Genomic DNA, 25,680 nt, shown 5'->3' on the forward strand with positions numbered 1-25,680 from the left:
ATATATTTTGTTTCAATGAATATACCCAAAATATTATCATTTCCATAGATAATCAATGTAAAAATTATTAATGGGATATTTTACATTTTTTTCTTACTAAGTCTGTGAAGTGTGGTGTGCCTTTATACTTCCAGCACATGTCCATTGAAACTAGCATTTGAAGTGCTAGGTAGCCATATGGGGCCCGCAGCTCCTCTGGTAGACCACACAGATCTAGACAATCACTTGTCTTCAGGCCCATCCATCCTCCACCTCTGCCCACATTCACTTGTCCTTGGTTTTATCTTTTTGGTTCTAGATTCCTACTCCAAACCCAACTCTCTCCTCTGGGCTGTAGCCCCGCTCCACTGTCAAAATTCCCAAATACCATCCTGATTTGTCATTTTCATCCATCAGTTTTACTGTGTGAATTCTATGCCTACTCACCCTCTTTTACCTCTTGTGAAAACTTCTGACTCTTGTTCCTATAGAAATTCCATGTAGGATAGGACAGATAGAGGGATTTAGAACTATGAGGGCAAAATTTTCTTAGTTGTTAAAAAAAGAGCAATTTAATAAAATCTAAATTTAGAACAACTACAAAGAAGATAATAGAGCATTCTTTGTGATTAACATAAATACAGTCATTCAGATTTCAAGCTATGAGAAACCAAAGGACAGAGGAGGTAAGTAAGAGAACCAAGCTGACAAAACAGGACTGAGGACAGGTGGGTCCAGGAAAAGAGAGTTCCCATAGTCACCCCTGGCTTACGCCCTCACCACCTTTCTAGAGAACAAATGGAAATAAATATCAGAACCACACTGTATTGTATTTTTATTTTGTCATATATGTAATTGTGTAAGTTAACCAGATATTTCACAATATAAATTCCATCATTCTCGAGGAAGCATTTCACTGTTTTTATAAAGTTACAAGTAGACAGACCCTGGCAGATGGTTTTGAAGACAGAAAATTGGACAAGGCATGGGGAATGAGGTGGGACAGTGTGCAATAATAATTACAGTCAACTTTCTGGTGCCCAGAGTGGAATATTATGTGTGTTACAACCTTCTCAGAAGGGTGGCTCCACAAGGCTTAATCTTTGCTAAGGATGCTAACTATAACCAAGGTCACCAGTCATTTATTCAACAATGTTCTAAGGATTTATTTTGTATCAGGCTCTGAGCCAAAGCCTCGTAAGATCATAAGATAATTTTAAGGGCCATCAGGTAGTTGTCATCCATTGGGCTATAAGCAAAACTATTCAGTACCTCAATCTGCATTTAGAGCATCTTCCTACTTAACTTTCTTTTTTCTTTCTTTCTTTTTTTTTTTTTTTTCTTGAGGAGTCTCAGTCTGTTGCCCAGGCTGAAGTGCAGTGGCACGATATCAGCTCACTGCAACCTCTGCCTCCCAAGGTTCAAGCCATTCTCTCGCCTCAGCCTCCCGAGTAGCTGGGATTACAGATGTGCACCATGATGCCTGGCTAATTTTTGTATTTTTACTAGAGACGGGGTTTCACCATGTTGGCCAGGCTGGTCTCAAACTCCTGACCTCAAGTGATCCACCCACTTCTGCCTCCCAAAGTGCCTGGATTACAGGTGTGAGCCACCACACCTGGCTCCTACCTAACTTTCTGATTTTGACTTCTGTGAACTGTCACCTCTCTTCCTGAGGTGAGACACCTGGGCCTCAGGTCATCCCAGCCATCCACCCTAGACCTGCCCTCTTGAGCAGTTCTCACATTGCAAAATCAACAGGTTCCCTCTCTCAGTGGCAAAGTCAAAGCATTCATTATTTCAGTGACCAGATCATGGTGAAATGTTAAGAAAACATGATCGTATTCAGGAATTCACATGATGGTATAAATAAGTGTACAGACTAGAAGGGGAAAGCAGTCAATATAAGTTTTCTAGCAGAGAAACCTTTCTGAAGAAGCAGCACTGATCTGAGCCTTTACGAACAGGTGGGACGTAGACCTGCTAATAGATGTTGTAGGTAAACAGAAAGAATGGAGATCCGCGAGGGCCCAGGATTCTGAGGCGTTCAGTTCCGGTGGTTCATAAAATAGGCTTGAAGACCCTTGTTGATATGTGAATAGAGGGGAGAAAAAGTTATTATCTAAAAAGCTAGACCTGGAATTTCCTTCAGAGAGAAAATGATCTTCTTCAACATTTCTTGTTGTAGTTTCAAAGGAAAATACCACTGTAGGCTGTATCAGACACAAAACTATGTATTCATCCAGTCTGTTTGATTTTCTTCTGAGGCACAAAGGGAGCAACACTTTCCAGCCCCTTTGTATTTGGAGGGGGTACGTGACTACTTCTGGCCTGCAGGTCTGAGCAGAGGTACCGTGGGTCTCTTGAGGCTGAAACACTTGTAAACTGTGTGGTGGAATGAATACTCAATGATATTAAAGAATGGTTGGAAATATTTTTTTAGCTACCATGAGAATACTGTGGTTGTATATTTTAAAAGATAGCCATATCTTTTAGCGATATTGTGTGCTGAAATGATGATGACTGAACTGGCACTATAGTTGGGACTAGTTTCCAAACAGTTTGTGGCGGGTCAGGGAAAACAAGAGGGACTGTTAGTGGATGGGGCTATTGATGGAATAAGATTAAGCATAGTTGATAAATGCTGAAGCTGGGTGATAGGGACAAACATGGAGCTCATTACACTATTCTCTCTGCTTTTGTAATATGTACTTGTAAGTTTCAATATAAGAAGTTAGGGCCCCACTAACTTTCTCTCCCTCTGCTACACTGACTTAGCCATTCCAGATGGCAGGACTATAAAATGCAAGCAGCTCAGAACCCAGAGTCAACCGGCTGGAAGGCAACATCCCTAGAAAGTTACTGGGCCCTCCTCCTGTAAACAAAAAATTAAACCTTTTCATGTTCAGTCATTTTAATTTCAAAGCTTGCTATTACCTTAGCATAGCCTCGTCTCACCTAGGTGAGGCATAGGTGTGTGAGATTTTGGAGATAGTCTCGGGTGGCCTGTACTGTCTACGGCTATGTAAGAAATTATTAGGAATTTGGACAAAGGAGGAACAGAAAATGAAGAACAAAAAAGGAGAGAGGTAGGGTAAGGAAATAACTAAAGCAAAAAAACTTGCCAAAAAATAAAAAATGAGCCATCAAGAATTCCCCAGTGGAAGAGATGCTGGAGGATTTTGTGCAAGATGATTAATGTAAGTTACCTGTGGCATGGTTCTGTGATGTAACTCTGCTCTTTGTCTCCAGATTTCTCTAAAGTCCCTTGAACACAAATGCCTTATATGAGTGGTACTGTAGGGGATATGAATGTGAAAGGTCTATGCCTTCCTGTAAATTGGTTGGCACAAGAAAAGGAAATGAGAGTGGCCATGGTCTGTGTAACAGGCACCAGATGTAGAGTTTAGCAGGAAAGGGAAACTTTCTGGTGCCCAGAGTGGAATACCAGGTGTGTTACAACCTTCTCAGAAGGGTGGCTCCACAAGGCTTAATCTTTTCTAAGGATGTTAACTATAACCAAGGTCACCAGTCATTTATTCAACAATGTTCTAAGGATTTATTTTGTATCAGACTCTGAGCCAAAGCCTCGTAAGATCATAAGATAATTGTAAGGGCCATCAGGTAGTTGTTGCAGGAAAGGGAAAATGGAATGGGAGATGTCCCATGAGAACATAAGGTTCTAGGGAAGCACATAAATCCGGAGCAGGGCAATGAACATTCAAGCAAGTGGGAAAGAATTTAAGCCAGTTTTCTTTAAATCTCAAAGAGGAAGGCCCAAGATGATATTGGGTTTCCATAATTGCATGCATTTTAAGTCTATCACTGCACTGTGTGGGTCATTCTCATGACAGAGTAGAGTTACCATCTCCATACCAGGGTGCATAAAAGCACATGCAGCTGAAAATGTCTTAATGACAAAAAGCAAAACAAGGATATATCCAGAGGTAGTAGGGCAAAGTGGCCTTCAGAAACAAAAAGGTAAAGGTAGCATGATGTTCATAGAAGCAGCAGGCCTATGACAGCAGAGTCAATCATGCATTCATCCATCAAACAGTAAACAATTATCATGGCTCTGTCCTGTGCTCAGCACTGTAAAACCTGCCAAAGACACAAAGAAAGATAAGATATGGTTTCTGCCCCTGAGAAATTCACATTTAAATGGGACGGAAAATTTGGGGAATAGTCTATAACAATAAAGTGTAATGAGATAGAACAAAAATATATCTTCACTGGGTGCAATGGTTCACGCCTGTAATCCCAGCATTTTGGGAGGCCGAGGAGGGCAGATCACCTGAAGTCAGGAGTTCAAGACCAGCCTGGCCGACATGGTGAAACTCCATTTCTACTAAAAATACAAAAATTAGCTCGGCATGGTGGTATACACGTGTAATCCCAGCTACTCGGGAGGCTGAGACAAGAGAATTGCTTGAACCCAGAAGGCAGAGGTTGCAGTGAGCCAAGATCTTGCCACTGCACTCCAGCCTGGGTGACAGAGTGAAACTCTGTTTCAAAAAAAAAAAAAAAAAAAGTGGCAATGGCCAGATCCCTTACTCTTCATGGATCCTATTGAATGTAGGAAACCACTGACCTTCTAAATATTAATCCAGCTAGAAATATCATTTGAAAATGACATGGAGGACCTGAGGAAAGTAAACTGTGAGGACAGAGACAAATTAAGAAGCTATTTCAGGAACACAGGCCAGAGACCATGAGGGCCTTCAGGAAGATGGTGGCAGTGGGGATGGAGATAACTGCATGAATTTCGGTGATTAGGAAGAGCAGTCACAGGACGAGGGGACTGCTTGGATGAGAGGAATGAAAGAAAGGAAGTAGTCATCACCAATCATGACTGACAGGTTGTGTGTTATGGACAACTAAATGGACAATTGGGCCTTGGGGAACTTGCTTATCAAAAGAAAGTTGTGTGATAAAGATACAATGTCTCCTTTGTTCTTTAGTTTCTAATTATATGGTTCTTCTCAAGTGGAAAGTAGAAACATTTACAATTCAACTTCATGCCACTAAATGATCCACACAATCTCAATTAATTACAGGTTGGAAAAGTTACTGGTCAGTCACAAAGAACTGACTGACAGCTAATACATCTGAATGTCTGGGTTAAAAAGGAAAGGTAAAAGATTAAGGGCCTTGTCACCAGTGTATCCTGAATATTCCATCATTGGAATAATGATGATCCAACTCTGTAAGGAATCTACCTTATGTCTTGATATACCCAATGATCAAGAATAAAAAGTCAAATTTTAAATGGCTTCCAAATTGCTTCCAAATTCCAAATCAACTGTATCAAAGTACAATTTTTTAAATATTAAAAACATAATCTTCATACAAATACACAGCACAAACTAAAGGTTTGTGTAACTCATAAACGTGGGAAAAAGATACTTGATCAAGAGAGTTCAGAAAAGAATTCACGTTAGGCAAAGCCTTCTTAGATACAGAAGATATATATCTTAGAAACAACAAAAATAAATTGGACTTCATCAAAATAAAAAACTTTCATGCTTCAAAGGACATCATCAAGTAAGTGAAATGACAATATACAGAAAGAAAGAGAATGTGTTTATGAATTATAGATCAGATAAGGGACTTGTATCCTGAATATATTAAGAAAAATGTTACAACTTGGAAATAAAAAGACAAACAACCCAATTAAAAAGTGAATAAAGGATCTCCAACTTTTCTCCGAAGAAGACAGCAAAAGAGTCAGTATGTACATGAGGAGATGCTGAACATCATTAGCCACCAGCTAAATATAAATAAATCAAAACCACAGTGACATACCATTCCCCACCCATTTGTATGGCTATAATAAAACACACTGTCAAAAAGACAAATGTTGGTGAAAATATAGAGATTCTGGAATCCTCACGTACTGATGGTAGGAATGTAAAATGGTGCAGTTGCTTTGGTAAATATTCTGTCAGCTCCTCAAAAAGTGAAACATAAAGTTAACATTTATAATCCAGCAATTCCACTCCTAGGTACACACTCAAGAGAAATGAAAACATACATCTACACAAAAACTTGTGTATGAATGTTCATAGCACCATTATTTGTAATAGCCAAAAAGACAAAACAACCCAAATGCCCATTTTTATGAAAAAAAAATGAGATGTATGGTATAGCCATATAATGGAATGCTACTGGGGAATAAAAAGGAGTCAAGTATTGACATATACTACAACATGGATGAATCTTGATAACTTGTAAATGAAAGAAGCCAGTCACAAACTTCCACCTATTATATGATTCTATTTATTTTATTTTATTTTGATGGAATGTTGCTCTGTCACCAGGCTAGAGTGCAGTGGCACGATCTCGGCTCATTGCAACTTCCGCCTCCCAGGGTCAAGCAATTCTCCTGCCTCAGCCTCCTGAGTAGCTGGGATTATAGGCATGAGCCACCACACCCGGCTAATTTTTGTATTTTTAGTAGAGACAGGTTTTCTCCATGTTGGCCAGGATGGTGTCTATCTCCTGACCTCATGATCTGCCCTCCTCAGCCTCCCAAAGTGCTGGGATTACAGGCGTCAGCCACCGTGCCCGTCCATATGATTCCATTCCTACATACATGTTCAGAATAGGTAAATCTACAGAGACAGAAAGTAGACCAGTGGCTGGTGGTCTATTATAAAATAAATATATACACATATACAAGTTGAATTTAAAAAACTGGGATTTTTGCAGTCTTCATGAAACAATATAGGGGAATGAGACTAGCAAATCAGTAACAACTTTTTTTCCAATGTGATGCAAAGCAATAAAACTAATATTTTAAGTTTTATTTTTTCCACTCGAGAGGAAAGAAATAATCACACCTATCAGGTTTCTGCACATTAAATTCTAAGACGACAAAGTTGTAAAATACAGTAAGCAGCAAATAATAAGCCTACCAATGTTGCATTCCTCTCAGTTTGTCACATAATGTTCTACATTACTGTGAATGTCACATAATCTTTGTTTTGTTCCCATGTCTTAGAAATTTTGCTTAACAAAGGTATTTCATAAGCATACCACAATGATTTTGAAGCTCAGTGTAAGCAGAAAATGACAGGGTATTCCCTCTGAGTTAAGCACACAGAAATAGATAATGTAAAAGAGTGAATCTCACAAGTAAAATCATTTGAAACAAAGAAGGCTTGACCAAGCTACTCTTAAAAGTTATTAGGATTTTTTAAAATTACATGTAATTAATAACCCTAACAGCTACTAAATGGAAAAAGAAAAGCTAAACTGAAAACTCTCACCTGATAATAACGTATTATACCTACTTTAAAATAAGAAACAATACTTGCAAGACAGAAGCAAAAATGCTACTGAAAGATGTGCAAAGTTCCTAAATTCAGTAAAAGAGATGAAACATCAAGGAGCCAGACTGTCAAAACCACATGACAAGCACCTGGTTACTCACACAGACTGCAGACACGCAGCCAAATCACAGCTAAACTGCACAGCTGCTAAGAAGGAAAGAAAAGCCAATGCAACTAGGAAACAGACCAAGATAGTCCACTTTAAGAATCACCAGCCTACGACAGGACAAAGAACTATGCAAGTTGAGTAGGAACTTTACTTGGGAAAAGAATTAGAGACCATTTTCTAGGTGGTCAAAAGAGTCAATTCTAATGTGGCCATCTCAGATGAATGAGTAAAGCCATTCATAACAAATGTCAGTGAAATATCCCCGGTTATATACATATATATATATACACACACACAAACACACACATACACACACACACATTTTTTTTTTTTTTTAAAGACAGAGTCTCACTCTGTTGCCCAGGCTGGAGTGCAGTGGTGCAATCTCAGCTCACTGCAACCTCTGCCTCCCCGTTCAAGCAAATCTCCTGCTTCAGTCTCCCAAGTAGCTGGGACTATAGGCGCCTGCTACCATGCCTGGTTAATTTTTGTATTTTTAATAGAGACGGGTTTTCACCATGTTGGCCAGGCTGATATTTTGTATTTGAAACACAAGAACAGAAAGATGTTTTTCAAAAGAAAGGAAAGGCAGAATATAAAGATATGGGTATTAGGATATTCTATTCCATCACTTTTTATTAATTGAACTGCCTGAGTTACAGTCGCTTGCATGGACTAATTCACAGACAGAAAGTCCTGGACAAAATATGTAGCAGATCCCTTTGAAAAGTATATATATATGCCTTGGAAGTGAAAGGCAGAATCTAGCAAATGGCTCAAGGTACTAATTTTGCCACAGGTTCCACCAAAGAATTGTTTTTTGTTTTTTTTTTTCCTACCAGCAGGGATAAAAAACCCCACCATCTAATGCCCCTGACCCCTAAGATGTTACAGCTAGGAGAGCTGTGAGTCAGATATCAATGGCTACCTTTTCCTAACACCAAGGACCTTGGGACAAGCACTTGTTTACTTATGACATGAGATAGGAATAAAATAATTGCTTGGTGAGTTGACAGCAGTATGCTCTCGTTCTCCTCCATCTGTCTCTTTTTAACTGTACATCTTAGTGTTTGGAGACTGGTAAGCTCAGGGAACAGGCTACGTCTAACTACAAAGATAAGTATGAACGCTCAAATTCAGGAGACAAGAAGTCTTGGAGTGAAACCAACCCAAAGCTAAAGGAAACGTAGCCACTATGCAAGAATATATGGCAAAATTGGTTTTTCTCTTATAGACAAAGGTAGTTATTTAGGGAGCTACAGAACACAAGACAATATATTAGTGAGCTGGCACAGCTAAAAATATCTGGACGAGCAGCCCTGGAGATTTTGAAGGCCAGGGACAGATACCTAAAAATGGTGAGTAGATTGCAACATTAACAAAAAGCTGGGATAGAGAAGTCAAGCTTAATTAAAGGATATATTGAACAAGAATTTTTAAAACATAAGATATAAACAACAATTTATAAAGGTTCTACACTGCTGAGAAGGAGTAAGCCAACACCAGAAGTTGGATATCACATTATTTCTGAGAGCATATTCAAGATTTGTTTAATACAAACACATGTTGGAAGTAATGAAATCAAATGTGACATAGTTTTTATTATAAAAATGTGATAATCGTATTGGAAGATAGCCTTTTAAAATGGGAAATAAAGAAAATAAAGAAAGAGAAGAAAATACTAGAAATAATTTTAAAAAGCATAGAAGGCAAAGAAAGTAGTAGAAATTTATTAATTCCAACATAGAAGTTAATTGATGATATAAAGGAAAAATCACTGGCAAACATAAAAACAAAATCTAGGCTGGGCGTGGTGGTTCACTCCTGTAATCTCAGCACTTTGGGAGGCTGAGGCAGGTGGGTCAACTGAGGTCAGAAGTTCGAGGACAGCCTGGCCAACATGACGAAAACCCCTCTCTGCTAAAAATACAAAAATTAGCCAGGCATGGTGGCGTGTGCCTGTAGTCCCAGCTACTTGCTACTCTGAGGCAAGAGAATCACTTGAACCAGGGAGGCGGAGGTTGCAGTGAGCCAAGATCATGCCACTGCACTCCAGACTGGGAGACAGAGTGAGACTCCATCTCAAAAAAACAAAAACAAGAACAAAAAACAAAAAACAAAATCTAACAATCTGTTGTCCCTAAGAGATACAAATAAACTAAAATATAAATACCCCATAGATCAATATTTAAAATTTATCATTTCTCTGCAAATACAAAACAAAGTGAAGGTTATTATCATTAAAATGATATTAGATAACATTAAAGGTATGTAAAACTATGAACATTTTAGAAGAGTGCATCTTAATTTTTTATATTTTTAATTTTTTACAGTCCCCAGGTCTTTTATTTATTTTTTGACCTCTATTATGACACAAATTCACAGGGGACAGGTTCCAGCAGGGCAGGCTCCACTCGTTCACAAAGTGTGCTTCTCTGCCTTCCTTCTTCTTCTGATCATTTTCTTTCATGCATTTCAGGAAGCTATCTCGGCTCTTAGAGGGCTTAATACGCACATTAAATCTCTTGGCAAGAATCTTGCCCTGAACTTGTTTGTTTATAACAATGCCAATAGCAGCTGGATAACATTGTAGACTCTTCCAGTTTTGCCATGGAAACATTTGTGGGGCCTTCCTTTTTGAACAGAACCCATTCCCTTGATGTCAACAATATCACCTTTCTTATAGATCTGCATGTATGTGGCCAACGGAACAACTCTATGTTTTCTAAAAGGCCTAGAGAACATCTATGGGATGCCTCTCCTCTTTTTCTTTGCGTTCCTCATCACAGCAAATTATTAGAAGATGGTGGTTCCAGCCGAAAGAAAGGCATCCCAATTCTTAAAACATTATAGCAACAATATATTCTGAAGGAAGGTATTAAAACTGTCAAATATAATTACATCTGAAAACCTCAGCTATACATCACAGCAAATAAAACAGTTAAGGGCTTAAAATCCTATTCAGTGAATCAGAGCCGCTGACCAGCATTACTTCTTGACCCAAACCCCTCAGAACTCTTAAGGACAAATGGAGTGATTAGCTGTATCTTAGCAAAAACTGTTGTTCATTTCTATTTGTCACTTCCAACCACCCCACTTATTTTATCTTACAAATGGTTATGATATCCAATCAACCTCTGTACACTTCTCTGCACATTGTTCTATAACATTCAACATATGTATCAATCAATAGATAGTTATTTTTGATAAGTGACTGCTATGGTTTAGATATGGTTTATCTGTCCCCACCAAATCTCACAGCAAAATGTAATCTCCAGTGTGGTAGTGTGGAGGCCTAGTGGGAGGTGCTTGGGTGAGGAGGGCAGAACCCTTATATTAGATTAATCCCTTTCCTTGGAGGTAACTTCTTGCTCTATTAGTTCCCACAAAAGCCAGTTGCTAAAAAGCCAGTTGGCACCTCTGCTCTCTCTCTTGCTTCCTCTCTCTCTATGTCATCGCTGTACATGGTCAGCTCACCATCATCTTCCGCCATGAATGGAAGCAGCCTGAACCCTCACCAGATGTCTAATCTTAACTTTCCAGCCATCAGAATAGTGGGCCAAATAAACGCTTTTCTTTATAAATTACCTAGTCTCAGGTAGTTTTTTATAGCAACCAAAAATAAACTAAGACAGTATCCAGTTAAATATTTGTTGAATAAACAAATATACACCAAAGGAAACAACAGCAATAATACTGCCAAAACAGCTTTATTTATTGAGAACAATTTCAAATGTATAGTTTCTTTTCTCCCTACATGAAAGATAGACCACAATCCTCAATATGCAAAGTCAGCCTGTAATTTAAGATTACTCAAAATTATCTAATAATTACCAGGTTTTTTAAAAAGTACTTATACTAACCTTGTAAGAATGTAAGGCGAAAATGAAGCTGGATTATCCTGCTCTGAAAAGAGGGGCATAGATCCTCCCATTATCCACAGACGGAAGTACAAAATGACAAGCACCTTCAGAGAATAAGAAGATTCAGTGAGATTGCCACCAATAATCTCCACCCTTTTTGCATGTGCATTCTGTTCCTCTAACAGGGAATGAAGTCAGTCGCCCCTCCCCTTAAATCTGAGTTAGTCTTGTGGCTGGCTTGTATTGACCAACAGAACATGCAGAAGGTACCTTATGTCACGTCTGGACCTAATCTTTGGGAGGTGCAGCAACTTTTAGTTTATTCTTTTAGAAACCAGCTGCCATGTGACAAGGAAGTCTTGACTATCCCTCTGGAAAAAGAACCCACAGGGAGAGGCCCTCGGGGATGAGATACCACGTAGAGGAGAACCGAGATGACCTGGCTCAGATGATAGCTGAATAAACTTGATTGAGTAACCTCAGCCCCAAATCATGATGATCAGAAGACCCGAAAAGCTGAACACTGCCCAAACTAAAGCAGATAGAGCCAACATAGGGTTGTTATATTTAAGCCACTAAAGCTCGGGGTGGTTTGTTATGTGGCAATAGACAACCGATACAGCCAGGATTGCACTGCCTCCTCTTGAGACAACTCAGTCTCAGCATCTTGAAAAGGACTCATAGAATACTGCAGTTCACATTGTCCACATCATCAAATCCACATATCCCTGGAATGCTTTCATATATACCTTTGGACGCTTTGTAACATTATGGCATGCCAACTGATATGATATGGTTTGATCCCAGTATCATGATGTTAGAGTCTATTGCTGACTCTATTAAATAATTTGAATTACATCTTTGAGCTGAGATAGAGTGAAAACACTCCTTATCAGATATTTCAAAAGTATATATATATATACTTACATAACTTAGGACCAAAATGGCCCTTTTTAAAAATGGTCTCATGGTAAGCAGGAAATTTCTATTGCTGCTTGCTCTCAGATACCTAAAAAGGGAAAGAAAAAAAATCTTAGGTAAGTGTGTCTACCAGACACAATGTTCTCCTTTCAAGGCAAAGATACTGCAGCTCTGAAGAAGGCTGCAGAGAACAATGCTGAGAGCAGGGCCTCTGCAGCCACAACACCTGGGTTTTCATTCCCAGTTCTGCTGCTGCTAAGAGCCCGGGAGACCTCGGGCAAGTTTCTGAACCTCTTTGCACATCTATTTTACTCACTTATAAAAGGGAGACAATAATAATATCTACCTCACAGGAAAGTTGGGGGAATAAATGAGATAATATCTAGAACAGGACTTAGCTCTGTTAGCTATGAATATTACTATCCCATCGAATCCCAAATAACCTAGTCATTTTGAAAATGATACAGTTACACTGGTATAATCTTAAACAAAATAAGAGTTTATTTACCTACTTAATATAATTTGAAGGCTCCAATGTCTTCCACCCACAAAATACCTCACAAATCTCTTACCTCTAAAAATAGAAGATGCCAAGGTTATAGGAGGTTAAGTTATTTATTTATTTATTTATTTATTTATTTATTTATTTATTTATTGAGACAGAGTTTCGCTCTTGTCACCCAGGCTGGAGTACAATGGTGTGATCTCAGCTCACTGCAACCTCCACCTCCTGGGTTCAAGCGATTCTCATGCCTCAGCCTCCCAAGTAGTTGGGGTTACAGGCACCTGCCACCACGCCCAGCTAATTTTTGTATTTTCAGTGCAGATGGGGTTTCACCATGTTGGCCAGGCTGGTCTTGAACTCCTGACCTCAGGTGATCCACCCACCTCAGCCTCCCAGAGTGTTGGGATTACGGGCATGAGCCACTGCATCCAGTCAGTTAAGAAATTTTTTTAAGGCAACAAAGTTATGAGTATCTGTGTTAGGATTACAGCTCACTGGTATTCAGCGAATAATTTTCTCACCTGCCTGTGGTTCTTGGAACCAAACGAGGTTACAAGAACGTCAGCTTCTAGAGGGGCAGGAACCTGTGTGGATCCTGCCCTGCTGCAGCTTACTCAGTCATAGAAAGTGGGAGTTCTGGATATCTACATATAAGACATGTGGTTGGCTGTTTTTTTTTTTTTAAAAAAAAGATGATGAAAGGGAATCAAGAGAAGCTATTAACAAGCCCCAAATGAAAACATAAAATAAGTCTTAAGTCATTTTCACCTACATGCAAAATTCTTCATGGAAAATACAGAGTGGAGGGGGAAAACAAAAGTCAAATCAAATCACATAAACCGCAAGCATTTCCCACCTCATCCTTATTTCCTCTACCCCCTTTCATTGTTTTTTCCTCTTTTTTAAATCCAATTTTTCCTCAAAGCGGTTTTCCCCTACAAAATTTGCATTAAAATCTGCATGAGGTCTCTTCCCACAAAGGGAATGTTCTATAAGGGAGAAATCCTTTTGTAAAACCAGAGTGGGTTAATATCTCACAAAAAAATCTCTATCCAACTTGAGGATTGCTTACAATGGCCGGGCGAGGTGGCTCACGCCTGTAATCCCAGCACTTTGGGAGGCCGAGGCGGGCAGATCACGAGGTCGGGAGTTCGAGACCAGCCTGGCCAATATGGTGAAACCCCGTCTCTATTAAAAATACTCAAATTAGCCAGGTGTAGTGGCAGACACCTGTAGTCCCAGCTACTCGGAAGGCTGAGGCAGAAGAACCCCTTGAACCAGGGAGGCGGAGGTTGCAGTGAGCCCAGATCGTACCACTGCACTCCAGCTTGGGGGATAGAGCGAGACTCCATCTCAAAAATAAAGAGAATTGCTTACAAACACATGTGGCTCCTCTGCTTTGTAACAAATGGCACTGTGAGGAGGTGACAGCCTCACACTTCCTTCTCACCTCCCTTTTCCTCTGCCTGGTCCGAAAAGAGCTGTGGAAGTGATATGTGCTCAGATCTGGCCATTCAAGTATTTAATGAATGGAGAAAACGAGGAGTCCAAAAAACACAAAAGAGAGTTGGCTTTTAGCAAGCTCTGGACTGGATCCATCCTCAAGCACTGCATTTAAATCCCTTTCATCTTCCTTAGCTGCCAACAGAGAGCTTGACAAGGAAGAAAGCCAAGGATACTGTCAGCTCTCACAAGCCATGGGGACAGCTACTGCCCCAAAATGGGCTTTAGGGGGTCCACTGCTTCCTGAAATTGTGCACAAGATTTTATGTGTATTTTTCTGAGGCAAACTCCTTGACTTTGATCTTCAGTGTCAACTGGTTCTGCATTGCCTAAAAGGTAAAGCCCTGCTAAGCGTCCTTCTCTCAGCTCTGCCTCTACTGTGACTATTATTTTCAGGCCAACTCAACTACGACCACCCTGGTTATTTCTGCTGTTCCTTTTCAGGACGTTATCAATGGCAGCAGAAAGGCAAAGAGAATGACTGAATGGAAATGGAAAAGGTGCTGGGGAGGGCTGGAGAAGCAATACATCCAAAAACAAAGGCACTTTCTGGGGTGATCTGCTTCTGGAAACTTCTTTTCTCAAATTCCTGTTGATTGTTTCTTTTAACATAGTGGTAAAATTAGCAGTGGTTTTCCTTTCCATAGAACAACAAAACACAAAGTTTAGGATATTTTTTTCAATGATAAAGTTAGATAAATTCTTTTTTTTTTTTTTTTGAAGCAGAGTCTTGCTCTTGTCACTCAGGCTGGAGTGCAGTGGCATGATCTCGGCTCATTGCAACCTCCACTTCCCGGGTTCAAGCTCTTCTCCTGCCTCAGCCTCATGAGTAGCTGGGATTACATGTGCCTGCCACCATGCCCAGCTAATCTTTGTACTTTTAGTAGAGACAGGGTTTCGCCATGTTGGCCAGGCTGGTCTTGAACTCCTGACTTCAGGTGATCCACCCGCCTCGACCTCCTAAAGTGCTGGGATTACAGGCATGAGCCACCGTGCCTGGCCAATTCTCCATATTTTCTTTCACTGAAAGCTTGCTATGATGGCTATTTCACTGAGTTGTATTTGTAAAGTATCCCCTGGTTTAGAAATTCTTGGGGAAATTCCATTTCCTCAAGAAGCTAAAGGCACCAAATAATTTACTGTTAAAATGTAGCATCCCAATGTAATGAAAGCCTAAACTGGTAAAGAGAGCAGTAGATGAAAAAATAAAGATGACCTCTGCAAGATTTCTATTTCTAGTTGTTGATCAATAGTAAATGAGAAAGTAAGCCAAAATAACATGGCTCTCTTTTTTGGTAAACACTAGGTCAGAGGCTGAGATCCCTAAGTTCAGACAGGGAGTACTCTAAGGGCTAAATTCTCTGCATCTTTTCCTCTTCCCCTACCCTCACCAAAAATGAACAAACTTTCCCCATCAGTCCAATAGACATGATCTGTGAAGTAGAACCAAATAACAACACTCAATACTATTAACAGCAATAATAAAAATAGCAACAACTAATACGTGCCGGACACTAATCTAAGTGATTTGAGTATAGTAACTTATTCACCACTTACAACAATTCCATGAGGAAGAATATTATAATTTATTTTTTCTAAATGAGGAGACCCTAAATCTGTAAATAATACTTAACTATGACATGAGATTCTCTCAGCTATTCATTTCAACTATAAGAGAAAGTACCTAAAATTGTCTTCAAATACAATTTACTATGTAAATGCTATTACTAATTTTTTCTAATTGCAGTTAAGTTCTCCATTCTTTTCCTTGCAAAGCCAGAGACCATGTCAACAACAAAACCAGACCACTGGTGAAACCAACAGAATGAGAACTAAGGGTCCAGGATTCTATTCCTCTGTTCCCATCTAACTTGTCACGTGATGTAAAATAAATCTACCTGAGCTTCACTTCCTTCCTTTATTAATGAATGTTAGACTAAATGGTCTCAGGGTCCATTTCAGGTCTAAAATATTGTGATCCTTGGACGTTCTCATCAACTGATGACACCAAAACTGACCAAGGAAAAACAAAGAAATCTACCCAATTTCAAAAATAAAAAAAGAAAGGAATGTCAAGGGATTCCTGAAGAGTCAAATATTAACTGACCCTTCACTTGGAGTAGGCCCTTCATAATTTGCAGTTGCATATGAAAAAACAGTTTAACATTAATTGAGGTTATTGGCATCGAGGTTATTGGCATTGTAAAACTAGAGTTGCAACGACTTCTGATTCTTGCCAAATAAAGGCAAAAGATTAAGGTTAGCCATAGTAAATTCCCTAATCTACGCTCCCACATACACAAGTTTTCTGACTACGCACATCCACCATCCCAGTACATCATGTTAAAGTAGAGTTCAAGTTTACCTTCCATAGTTACTCAGTCCTCAAATTGTATTAAGAGATACTAGCAGAGATCAGAACTAGCCAGCCATAATCATCCACCTACCCATAATCTTGAGAGCTAAATAAATGCTTATTATAAATCAATGACCTTTGTTAACACAGAATTATCATATCAATAAATAATTGATCAGATGACAAAGATTCTTTGACCAAAATCTAGTCAGGTTCCCGAATCTTCTCCTAGGCCTATCTGTGCACTTGCTTGTAAAATCCAGTTTTAGCAAGAATCCTACTAAATCAGTTTAGCCAGACCCCCCCACCCTCAATATCTGATCACTGTCAATATCTGATCAAGTTCTTTATCCTTCACCATCTCCCAGGAGATGTCTCATCACCCTGGCCTGTCCTCAGGAAGAATCCTATTAGGTCTATTTAGCCAGAATTCTCCCTTATTCATGATGTTTACTCAGTAATTTCCACCCACTGATGCTCCCCCAACCCACTACACCCTGTTCATTGGCTACAAATTCTCACTTGTCCATGCTATATTCAGAGTTAAGCCCAAACTCTCTTCACTACTGCAAAATTCCATCACAGTGGTCCCTGTATCAATTGCAACAGACCCATCCTCATCTTAAATAAAGTTGTCCTTACAGTGCTTTAACAAGTGTCATTTGAATATTTTTAACACATACAGCAAGAGGATCAATAAATGCTTACTGAGCCAAATCAAATTGTAAACATTTACCCCTTTTCTTTTCCTTCTTTCTTTCTTTTTTTTTTTTTTTTTCTTTTTTTTGAGACAGAGTCTCACTCTGTCACCCAGGCTGGAGTGCAGTGGCGTGATCTCGGCTCACTGCAAGCTCCGCCTCCCAGGTTCATGTCATTCTCCTGCCTCAGCCTCCCGAGTAGCTGGGACTACAGGCTGCCACCATGCCTGGCTAATTTTTTTTGTGTGTGTGTTTTTAGTAGACACGGGGTTTCACCATGTTAGCCAGGACAGTCTCGATCTCCTGACCTCGTGATCCGCCCACCTCGGCCTCCCAAAGTGTTGGGATTACAGGCGTGAGCCACTGCGCCCGGCCTACCCCTTTTCTTTTTCTATGTTTTCCCTACCCTCTTGTGGTAGGTCAGGGTACAAAATAAAAGTGCTCACAGCTTGGAATGTGGCAGCAAGTTGGAAGAGGAAAACCGCTTGAATAGTACTATTTCCCTTATCCAGAATACTGATGACTTAAATGAAGATATGAAATTAGTCTTTCCAGCTCTTCTCAGAATCCATAAACACCTGATAATTTTTACCTAGATGTCAGTTCCAGGTAGCAAACATCTCAGATACAATGAATTGTAAGTGTTTAACATTATAGAACAAATTATAAACAGTGATATATGAAATTCCTTCTAGAACATCAATCTTAATTGACTTAACTTCCTTTGCTCTTTCAAGGCCAAAAGGAAGTTAATAAAGAGTCATATATTCAGACCAAAAAAGAATTTTTGAAATCAGAGCTTTTTCAATAGAAATTCATAATTACTGCTTCTCTTTGAAACTCAAGAAAAAAGATTTCTCAGTTGATCAGAATATAACAAAGACACAGCTCACTTCAGAAAAAAAAGCATAAGCTTAACAAAAACAACAAAAGAATTTTAAGTGTCTCTTGACACTTAACAATAAAGAAAACTTAAGTGTCTATGGGTTCTCTCTTTAATGTACTTTCCTTGAACCCATGAAGTGCCTCGTCTAAACCTTAATAAGCAAAGGCATTCCATGGAGGAGCCGAACAACCTTTGATGTCTCCTTTGATATTCAAATAAAGATTCTGAAGGAAAGGAGCTAACTATTCTAAGAAAACAATGATGCATATTTCAGTTCTATCTACTCAGAAACTCAAACTGACCTTCAATACCCCATTCTAAGGCTATGATAATTTTCCTTCCAGAAATTTTAAACTCTGAATTCAAGTGACTTACAAGAAAATAGTTACTTCAATTATCATATATTAAATGGTGAAAATGAAGACAAAGAAGGCATAGGAGAAAATAATTTCAGTTCTCTTAACCATTCTGCAAATTAAAGTTAGAGGTGGAAGGAATCAAAACAACTCACATAGTTTTATGGGTAAGGGGAAAGAATGATGCCCAGAAATGTTACTTGGCCTGCAAAAAGGTCATGATGCTTCGGTGTCAAAGGTCAACGAGTTTAAGCTTCATCAATTTATTCAGAGGACGTAATTTTTATTCTCTCTATGATTAATTTAGTTGGAGGCCTTAATTTTTTATTCCTTCTACAACTAATAGCAAAAATTTCAGATATCACCCTTGTCTCTCATTAACAGTCCCAGGAAAGTTTCAATTCATTAGTGATGGCGGGTACTGAATCCATTTAATAGGCACCAATCACTGCGCTAAGGACCTTACCATTTTTATTTCATACTAGCCCTGTGAGTTCATACTTGTCCCTGTCTTGCAAATGAGGCTGAGGAGGTAGTTACTCAGGATCTCATGGTTGGCAAGAGGCAAAGGTGAGACCCAAATCTAAATCCAAATCAAGCATTCACTGCTCTGTACAGCATAGAAGTAAAATAGGTCTGGTTTAGTCAGAATGTTTTCAACACAGATCATTGTTAAATTGCATTTCTGCATGTTAACAATACAATGACTTCTGTCTTAGTCTGTTCATGGTGCTGTAATAAAATGCCGCAGACTGAGTAACTTACAAAGAACAGAAATTTATTTCTTATAGTCCCGGAGTCTGGGGAGTACAAGATCAAGGCACCAGCCTCTGGTAGGTCTGGTGAAGGCCTTCTTGCTGCATCCTTACGTGGGAGAAGAGCAGGAAAGCAAGAGACATAAATTCTCTCTGAAGTCTCTTTTACAAGGGCATCGACAATTCATGAGGGCTCTGCCCTCACGACTTACGTACCTCCCAGAAGGCCTCACTCTTAATACTACCACAGTGGGGGTTAAGTTTCAATGTGAATTTTGGAGATAATTCCACATTCAAGCCATATCAACTTTTTTTTTTTTCTCTTTGAGCCAAAGTCTCGCTCTGTCGCTCAGGCTGGAGTGCACTGGCATGATCTCAGCTCACTGCAACCTCCGCCTCCCAGGTTCAAGCAATCCTCCTGCCTCAGCCCCCCTAGTAGCTAGGATTACAGGCATGCACCACCATGCCCAGTTAATTTTTGTATTTTTAGTAGCGACGGGGTTTCACCATGTTGGCCAGGCTGGTCTTAAACCCCTGACCTCAGGTGATCCACCTGCCTTGGCCTCCCAAAGTGCTGGGATTACAGGCATGAGCCACCACGCCTGGTCCCAACTTCTAATTAATTAAAAGTGATAAAGAACATTTCAATATCTTCTTCAGTTCACAGAGTTCTACAATGAAGGCTTTTCATACAAATGAATGAAGTTAAGCAGTGCACATTTTTGAAAGTCCTTTTAATAAGCACCCTTTTAAAAGTTAACTCACGTAGTGATTGCTGCAGGTTGAAACAAAAGTGCCATCCATGTACCATGGATTCGGAAATTCTAAGTGAGAACAAATGTCAAGAAGGAGAATGAGCAGAGCTGGGAGGGTGTCACTGTGTGGCAAGATGGCCAACCAGCATGTCCCACAGAGATAAGCAACCAGCAGAAACAGGGAGTGAGGCAGATGAGGATGTTCCAAGTGACAATGAAGCTGACACCTGAGGAAGATGAGAAGTGAATTAAGTGCAAAGAGATAGAATACAATGTATATACAGAGGCCTAAGATTGAGACGGCAAGCTCAGAGGGAGAAAGTGAAAGAAGTCTATATGGCTGGAAGATCTAATACTGGTACAGTGGTGAACAGAGAGACTAAAGTGGTAGGCAGGGGCCATTTCACCCTAGGACTTCACGACCCATTGTGGAGTTTAGACTTTATTCTGATGGCAATGGACAGTCAGTGAAGGGCTTAACACAGAGAGATAACTCCATCTAATTTCCTATAGTGCAGTGTCAGCACTGCATGACATTGGTAGAGTGCTGACTCTGAAGTCCATAACAAAGAACAAGAGATCCAGCAGCCTCAGAGGGGAAATGGTGAACACCAGGAAGTAGACAGCTATTTTGGAAATTTCTGAGATACCAGATGTAGAAACAAATAAGAGGTTTTGGTTCAAGTAGAGAGAGAGACCTTATCATAAGTGAGAAAAGCATGTGTTACGTTTACTTAGCAATATGATTTAAGTGTTAAGAGTGTTCCTACTATACTTTAATATTTTGTTAGCTGGTCATTAATTTGGTATATATAAAAACTTGCTACTAAGAATAATATTTAATTTGCCAAATAAACTCCCTTTAGAAGAGGATACATAGTATGTATTTGTATGGCATTTATGTGTCAAAGAGTTTTTCAATTCATTCTAACATTTAATCCTTGAGATATATTTATGAAGTGGGCAGAACAGAGAGAACTGGCCCCATTGTACAGATTTAGACCTAGGGAGCAGTGGATCCAGCACCAGGATTGAGTCTCCTGATGGCCAATTCAATGCCTTTTTGCTGCATCACTGGTCTCCTCTCTGACCACACATTTACTGTCTGCTTTCCCTCCAAGTTTGTTGCAAACCAAAGACTAAATAATCCATGCAACAAAATCACTGCTACTTGAAATACACATTTGTGTAAGTGCACAAGTAAACATCTGTGCTAAGAAAAAGATTAAAACAGTCAATAGTACTATAATGATATTTTCTGAACCTTTTACTGGGATACATGGATGGATAAATTCAAGTATAATCAAGCCAGTGAAAAAGAGTATTTGATACTGGGACTGTCTGGGTAAACCAGTGAAATACATTTGCTGTTAACAACAGCAGCAGCTACCATTTCATGAATACCTACGTGCCCCAGGCATGGATCTAATGCCTGTAATCCTTAGCACATTTCTGTCAGTGGGCACTATTAATATCTTAATGTTGCGAGTGGGGAAACTGAGGCATTAATGGTCAAATAACTTGTCCGAAGTTTCCAAAGGTAGTAAGAAGGGGGTGTCATAAGTTCAGTCTGTGCCCTTAACCACAAAAGCTCTGCTACCTCTCACACCATTTCCAACAAAGTCTCTGTCTTTACCATCCCAGGAGGATGCTCGAAATTCAAATACTATTCTTACAGATGTTTGTGCACATCAGTGACATACATTTGAAAGGACATGAATTCAGGGTCAGCGTAGTGGCTCATGCCTGTAATCCCAGCACTGTGGAAGGCTGAGACAGGCAGATTGTTTGAGCTTAGGAGTTCCAGACCAGCCTGAGTAACACTGCAAAACCCATCTGTATTAAAAAAACAAAATAATTAGCCGGGCATGGTGGCACATGCCTGTAGTCCCAGCTACTCAGGAAGCTGAGGTGGGAGGATTGCTTGAGCCCAGGAGGTGGAGGTTGCAGTGAGCTAGCTGAGATTGTGCCACTGCATTCCAGCCTGAGCTACAGCACAAGACCCTGTCTCAAAAAAAGAAAAAGAAAAAAGGAAAAAACAAACAAACAAACAAAAACAACAACCATCAAGAAAAAAAGGATAGGAATTCAGGATACCAAGATATACCTGATCCATTTAGAAATTCACAAAAAGTTGGCTGGGTGCAGTGGCTCACACCTGTAATCCCAGCACTCTGGGAGGCTGAGGTGGGCAGATCATGAGGTCAGGGGTTCGAGACCAGCCTGATCAGCATGGTGAAACCCCATCTCTACTAAAAATACAAAAAAAAAATTAGCTGGGCATGGTGGCATGTGCCTGTAATCCCAGTTACTCAGGAGGCTGAAGCAGGAGAATCACTTGAACCTAGGAGGCAGAGGTTGCAGTGACCAGAGATCGTGCCACTGCTCTCCAGCCTGGGCGACAGAGCAAAACTCCATCTCAAAAAAAAAAAAAGAAAGAAATGAACAAAAAGTCTACTACGATTTTATCACTACAAAAAAAGTCAAACTATTCAAACAGCAATATTCAATTTGACAAGCAAAATATTGAACACCGAGTGAAGTCTTAGAAGCAATATAGAAAAAGCATAAATGCACACATTTAACTTGTAAATTACAGAACAAATTTACTGAGTGCATACCGTGGGACAGAAACTGTTCTAAACATGTTAATTCTTTAAGTGCATACAACAACAACAACTATAAAGCAGGTGCTATTGCTATGCTCATTTCATAGATGGGGAAACTGAGGTGTTAAAAAAGTGAATTAACTTGCCCAGGATCACAAAGCCAGCCATTAGCAGAACTGGGATTTGAATGTATGCCTTCTGGTCCTGAGTTCACACTCAACACTACACCCTTTTTACACTTGCTGCACTACCCAGGAGGGGTACACATAGTCAAATACTAAAGAAAGAAATCAACATGGGCTGGAAAAGGAAAGGAAGCTGCGGGAAAGACCTAGGCCTGAAGAGACAGAGAAGATGAAAGAGTCTGGGTGGGCAAGAGGGGCCAAGGAGAGACGTGTTCCAGGCAGCTGCACAGGGACTGTAGGGGGCACAGCCTGCTCCTAAGCAATGACAGCTCTCTGCACACATAGTATAGGCAGCCCTCTCCTCCTGTATTCAGGGGCACTACTGAAAGTGTCTCCAAGTCAAGTGTCTAAAATTTGAATAAAAGAATGGTAGAGTGGAAGTTCCAATCCCTGGAAGCTTGAGCAGCAGTGTGACATCCCTATATGATTGATGGTGACTTCATCTCCCTTGGCTCAGCCATCCGTGATTTCACCCAGGCAGTTCACTGTCCCTTCATCCTGGCCCAGTGCTTACCTGGTGCCATCCTTGCCTTTAGGACTCATCAAGTTCCTGCAGCAGTACACACAGAAGAAAATGTTTCTAAAGCTTCCTGCCATGTTTCCAATTCCAATTTGCTTCCGAAGAGTTTCAAACCACAGGGTCAGTACCCAGGACACTGATGGGGCCCATTGCTAGTGGAAGGGGTCATTTTGTACTATCGATCAGTGCCTTGGTCTCTCCTTCATCTCTTGCATCCATGTAGAATGCAGGCCAGGTCAGTCCAGTTGAATCTCTCCCCCACCTCACTTTCTATCCCACCTTTATACTGGAACATAGGCTGTGGTTTGTGCTCCTGATCCAGGCAGCTTCAATTTAGGGCAGAGAGAGGAGAAAGACCCACTTAAATATCTACAACCTCACTTTCTCCAATCCAGCTTTCAATCTAGGACCTTCCACAGCCCTCCTCTCACCCCATCCTCACTCATATGCTCTGAAGCAACTCTCATAACAACAGACAATAAATCCAGAAGATCTCAGACACACATATACACCGAGGTCTCTTAGGGGCCAAGCAGGACATTTGGTATCCTGGGCTCTTCAGCAGACTACAGCTCCTCCTGAAATAGATCACCTCGCTGCACTGCGGACAAAGGCCTGCAGTAAAGTAGGTGGCCTCATAAAATGCAACACCTGTTATAAGGAGGTAAACAATGTAGAGAAAAAGAAAACTTTTCCTGGTCCAAACAAACCCATGCAGAGAACAGCTGACTTTCCTGGCCCCCATCCCTAATGCCCTTTCAATTTCAGATAGGATGGTTGACTGTCAGAGCCAACAAGAGCTAGAAAGTGGGGAAACCAGTCATTCCTGCAATATACTGGCAAACACCTGTAAAATAAATTCACTTTCTTATAAAAATCTTACTTTGAGAAGATTTAAGTTTTATTTCACTTGGAACTCTATTTTTTACATTGAGGGGAGATACATTACACTTTAAGAAAAAAGTGAAAATGTGAGGTTTCAACTCTCGTCACTTTGGCTTTATTTTCAAATTTCAATACTCACTTGCTTTGAAAGCTCCTGAGAAAGCTATAACTAAGATTTCAGAGTAGAAATAAGAATCACAGCCGCTCTCAGTATAGAGCATACATAGCATGCAAACGACTGCCATTCAGATAACTGTCAGCATGTCAATGTTTGTGGAAAATGCTTTTCAATATTGTAGAAATCAGAAATCTATAATAATTAAGTCTATATAATTATTTTTAAAGGCATGCTTCTTTTGTTCACATAATTTTTCGAACATTCTTCTAATTTCCTTTTAGACCTATGTGTCTCACTTTAAAACATAACATAAAAACCCTAAGTAGGAAAGTTTCCAAAGGAACTAGAAATTCCAGTCTCTGTCAAATTAGTCATATATGTATATTTACATATTTAATTACATTTATTTATATTTTACTTATCGTTTCCAAAGAAAAAAAATTGAGAAGATAATTTTATAACATTGCAGTTTGCTAAGTGTTCATTTTCTCTGTGTAGGATGCTATGGCTGCCAGAGGGACTTCTTTTTTTTTTTTCTTTTTTGAGATGGAATTTTGCTCTTGCTGCCCAGGCTGGAGTGCAAAGGTTAGATCTCGGCTCACCACAACCTCCGCCTCCCAGGTTCAAGTGATTCCCCTGCCTCAGCCTCCCAAGTAGCTGGGATTGCAGGCATATACCACCACATCTGGCTAATTTTGCATTTCTAGTAGAGACAAGGTTTCTCTATGTTGGTCAGGTTAGTCTCAAACTCCCCACCTCAGGTGATCCACCAGCCTTGGCCTCCCAAAGTGCTGGGATTACAGGTGTGAGCCACCACGTCCAGCCTTGCCAAAGGGACTTCTAAGGGTCCCTTTATGCTATGCTCTCGAAGGCCAGCACACTTGACAACACAGAGGAAGTTAGTGTGGTGAAGCAGCCACAGGCCCCGGGGTCTCAGAGACCTGGGTTTGAAGTCCAGCTCATTCAGTTATAAGCTGGGAGACTAGACAGGCCTTTTAGCCTCCTTAGGTCAAGATAATTTCCACCTTATAAAGTCATCAAAACTATTTCTATGAGATGAGATATGCAAGTGGCTCAACGCAGTGCCCAGCACATAAAGGTGCTCAAAGTAGCATTATTATAATAGTAACCAGAAATCAGCTGAAAATACTAAAACCCCATGGTCTGTCCTTCAAGACCAGAAAAAAACAATCAGAAACAAATGAGTAAAGGAATGCAGCTAAGATTAGTAGATGAAAAGATTTAATCTCTCTCAAGTTCTCTTAGCTCCCTCCTTCCTGGAAGGAAAAGAAAAAAAGAGCGAAATATTTTCCTTGACGACAAAGCTATAATTTGGCATTCAA

The 25,680-nt window shown here is 40.0% G+C and overlaps 1 protein-coding gene across 9 annotated transcripts in view; it reads right to left on the reverse strand.

Annotated features, from left to right (window-relative positions):
• The window catches only part of TMTC1 (transmembrane O-mannosyltransferase targeting cadherins 1), a 286,191-nt gene that overhangs the window by 148,250 nt on the left and 112,261 nt on the right, over positions 1 to 25,680 (reverse strand). For 6 of the 9 annotated variants that reach the window (XM_007968064.3, XM_073020587.1, XM_073020589.1 and 3 more), the window contains 2 exons: positions 12,213 to 12,294; positions 11,286 to 11,389 (listed from right to left, as the gene is read on the reverse strand). The exons of the other annotated variants lie outside the window; for them this stretch is intronic. In XM_007968064.3, the coding sequence (XP_007966255.2) occupies positions 11,286 to 11,389; positions 12,213 to 12,294 (186 nt within the window). The remainder of the gene's footprint in view (positions 1 to 11,285; positions 11,390 to 12,212; positions 12,295 to 25,680) is intronic. 9 annotated transcript variants of the gene reach the window in all.

The sequence above is a fragment of the Chlorocebus sabaeus genome, chromosome 11 (assembly GCF_047675955.1).
Source record: "Chlorocebus sabaeus isolate Y175 chromosome 11, mChlSab1.0.hap1, whole genome shotgun sequence".
NCBI classification, from domain to species: Eukaryota; Metazoa; Chordata; class Mammalia; order Primates; family Cercopithecidae; genus Chlorocebus; species Chlorocebus sabaeus.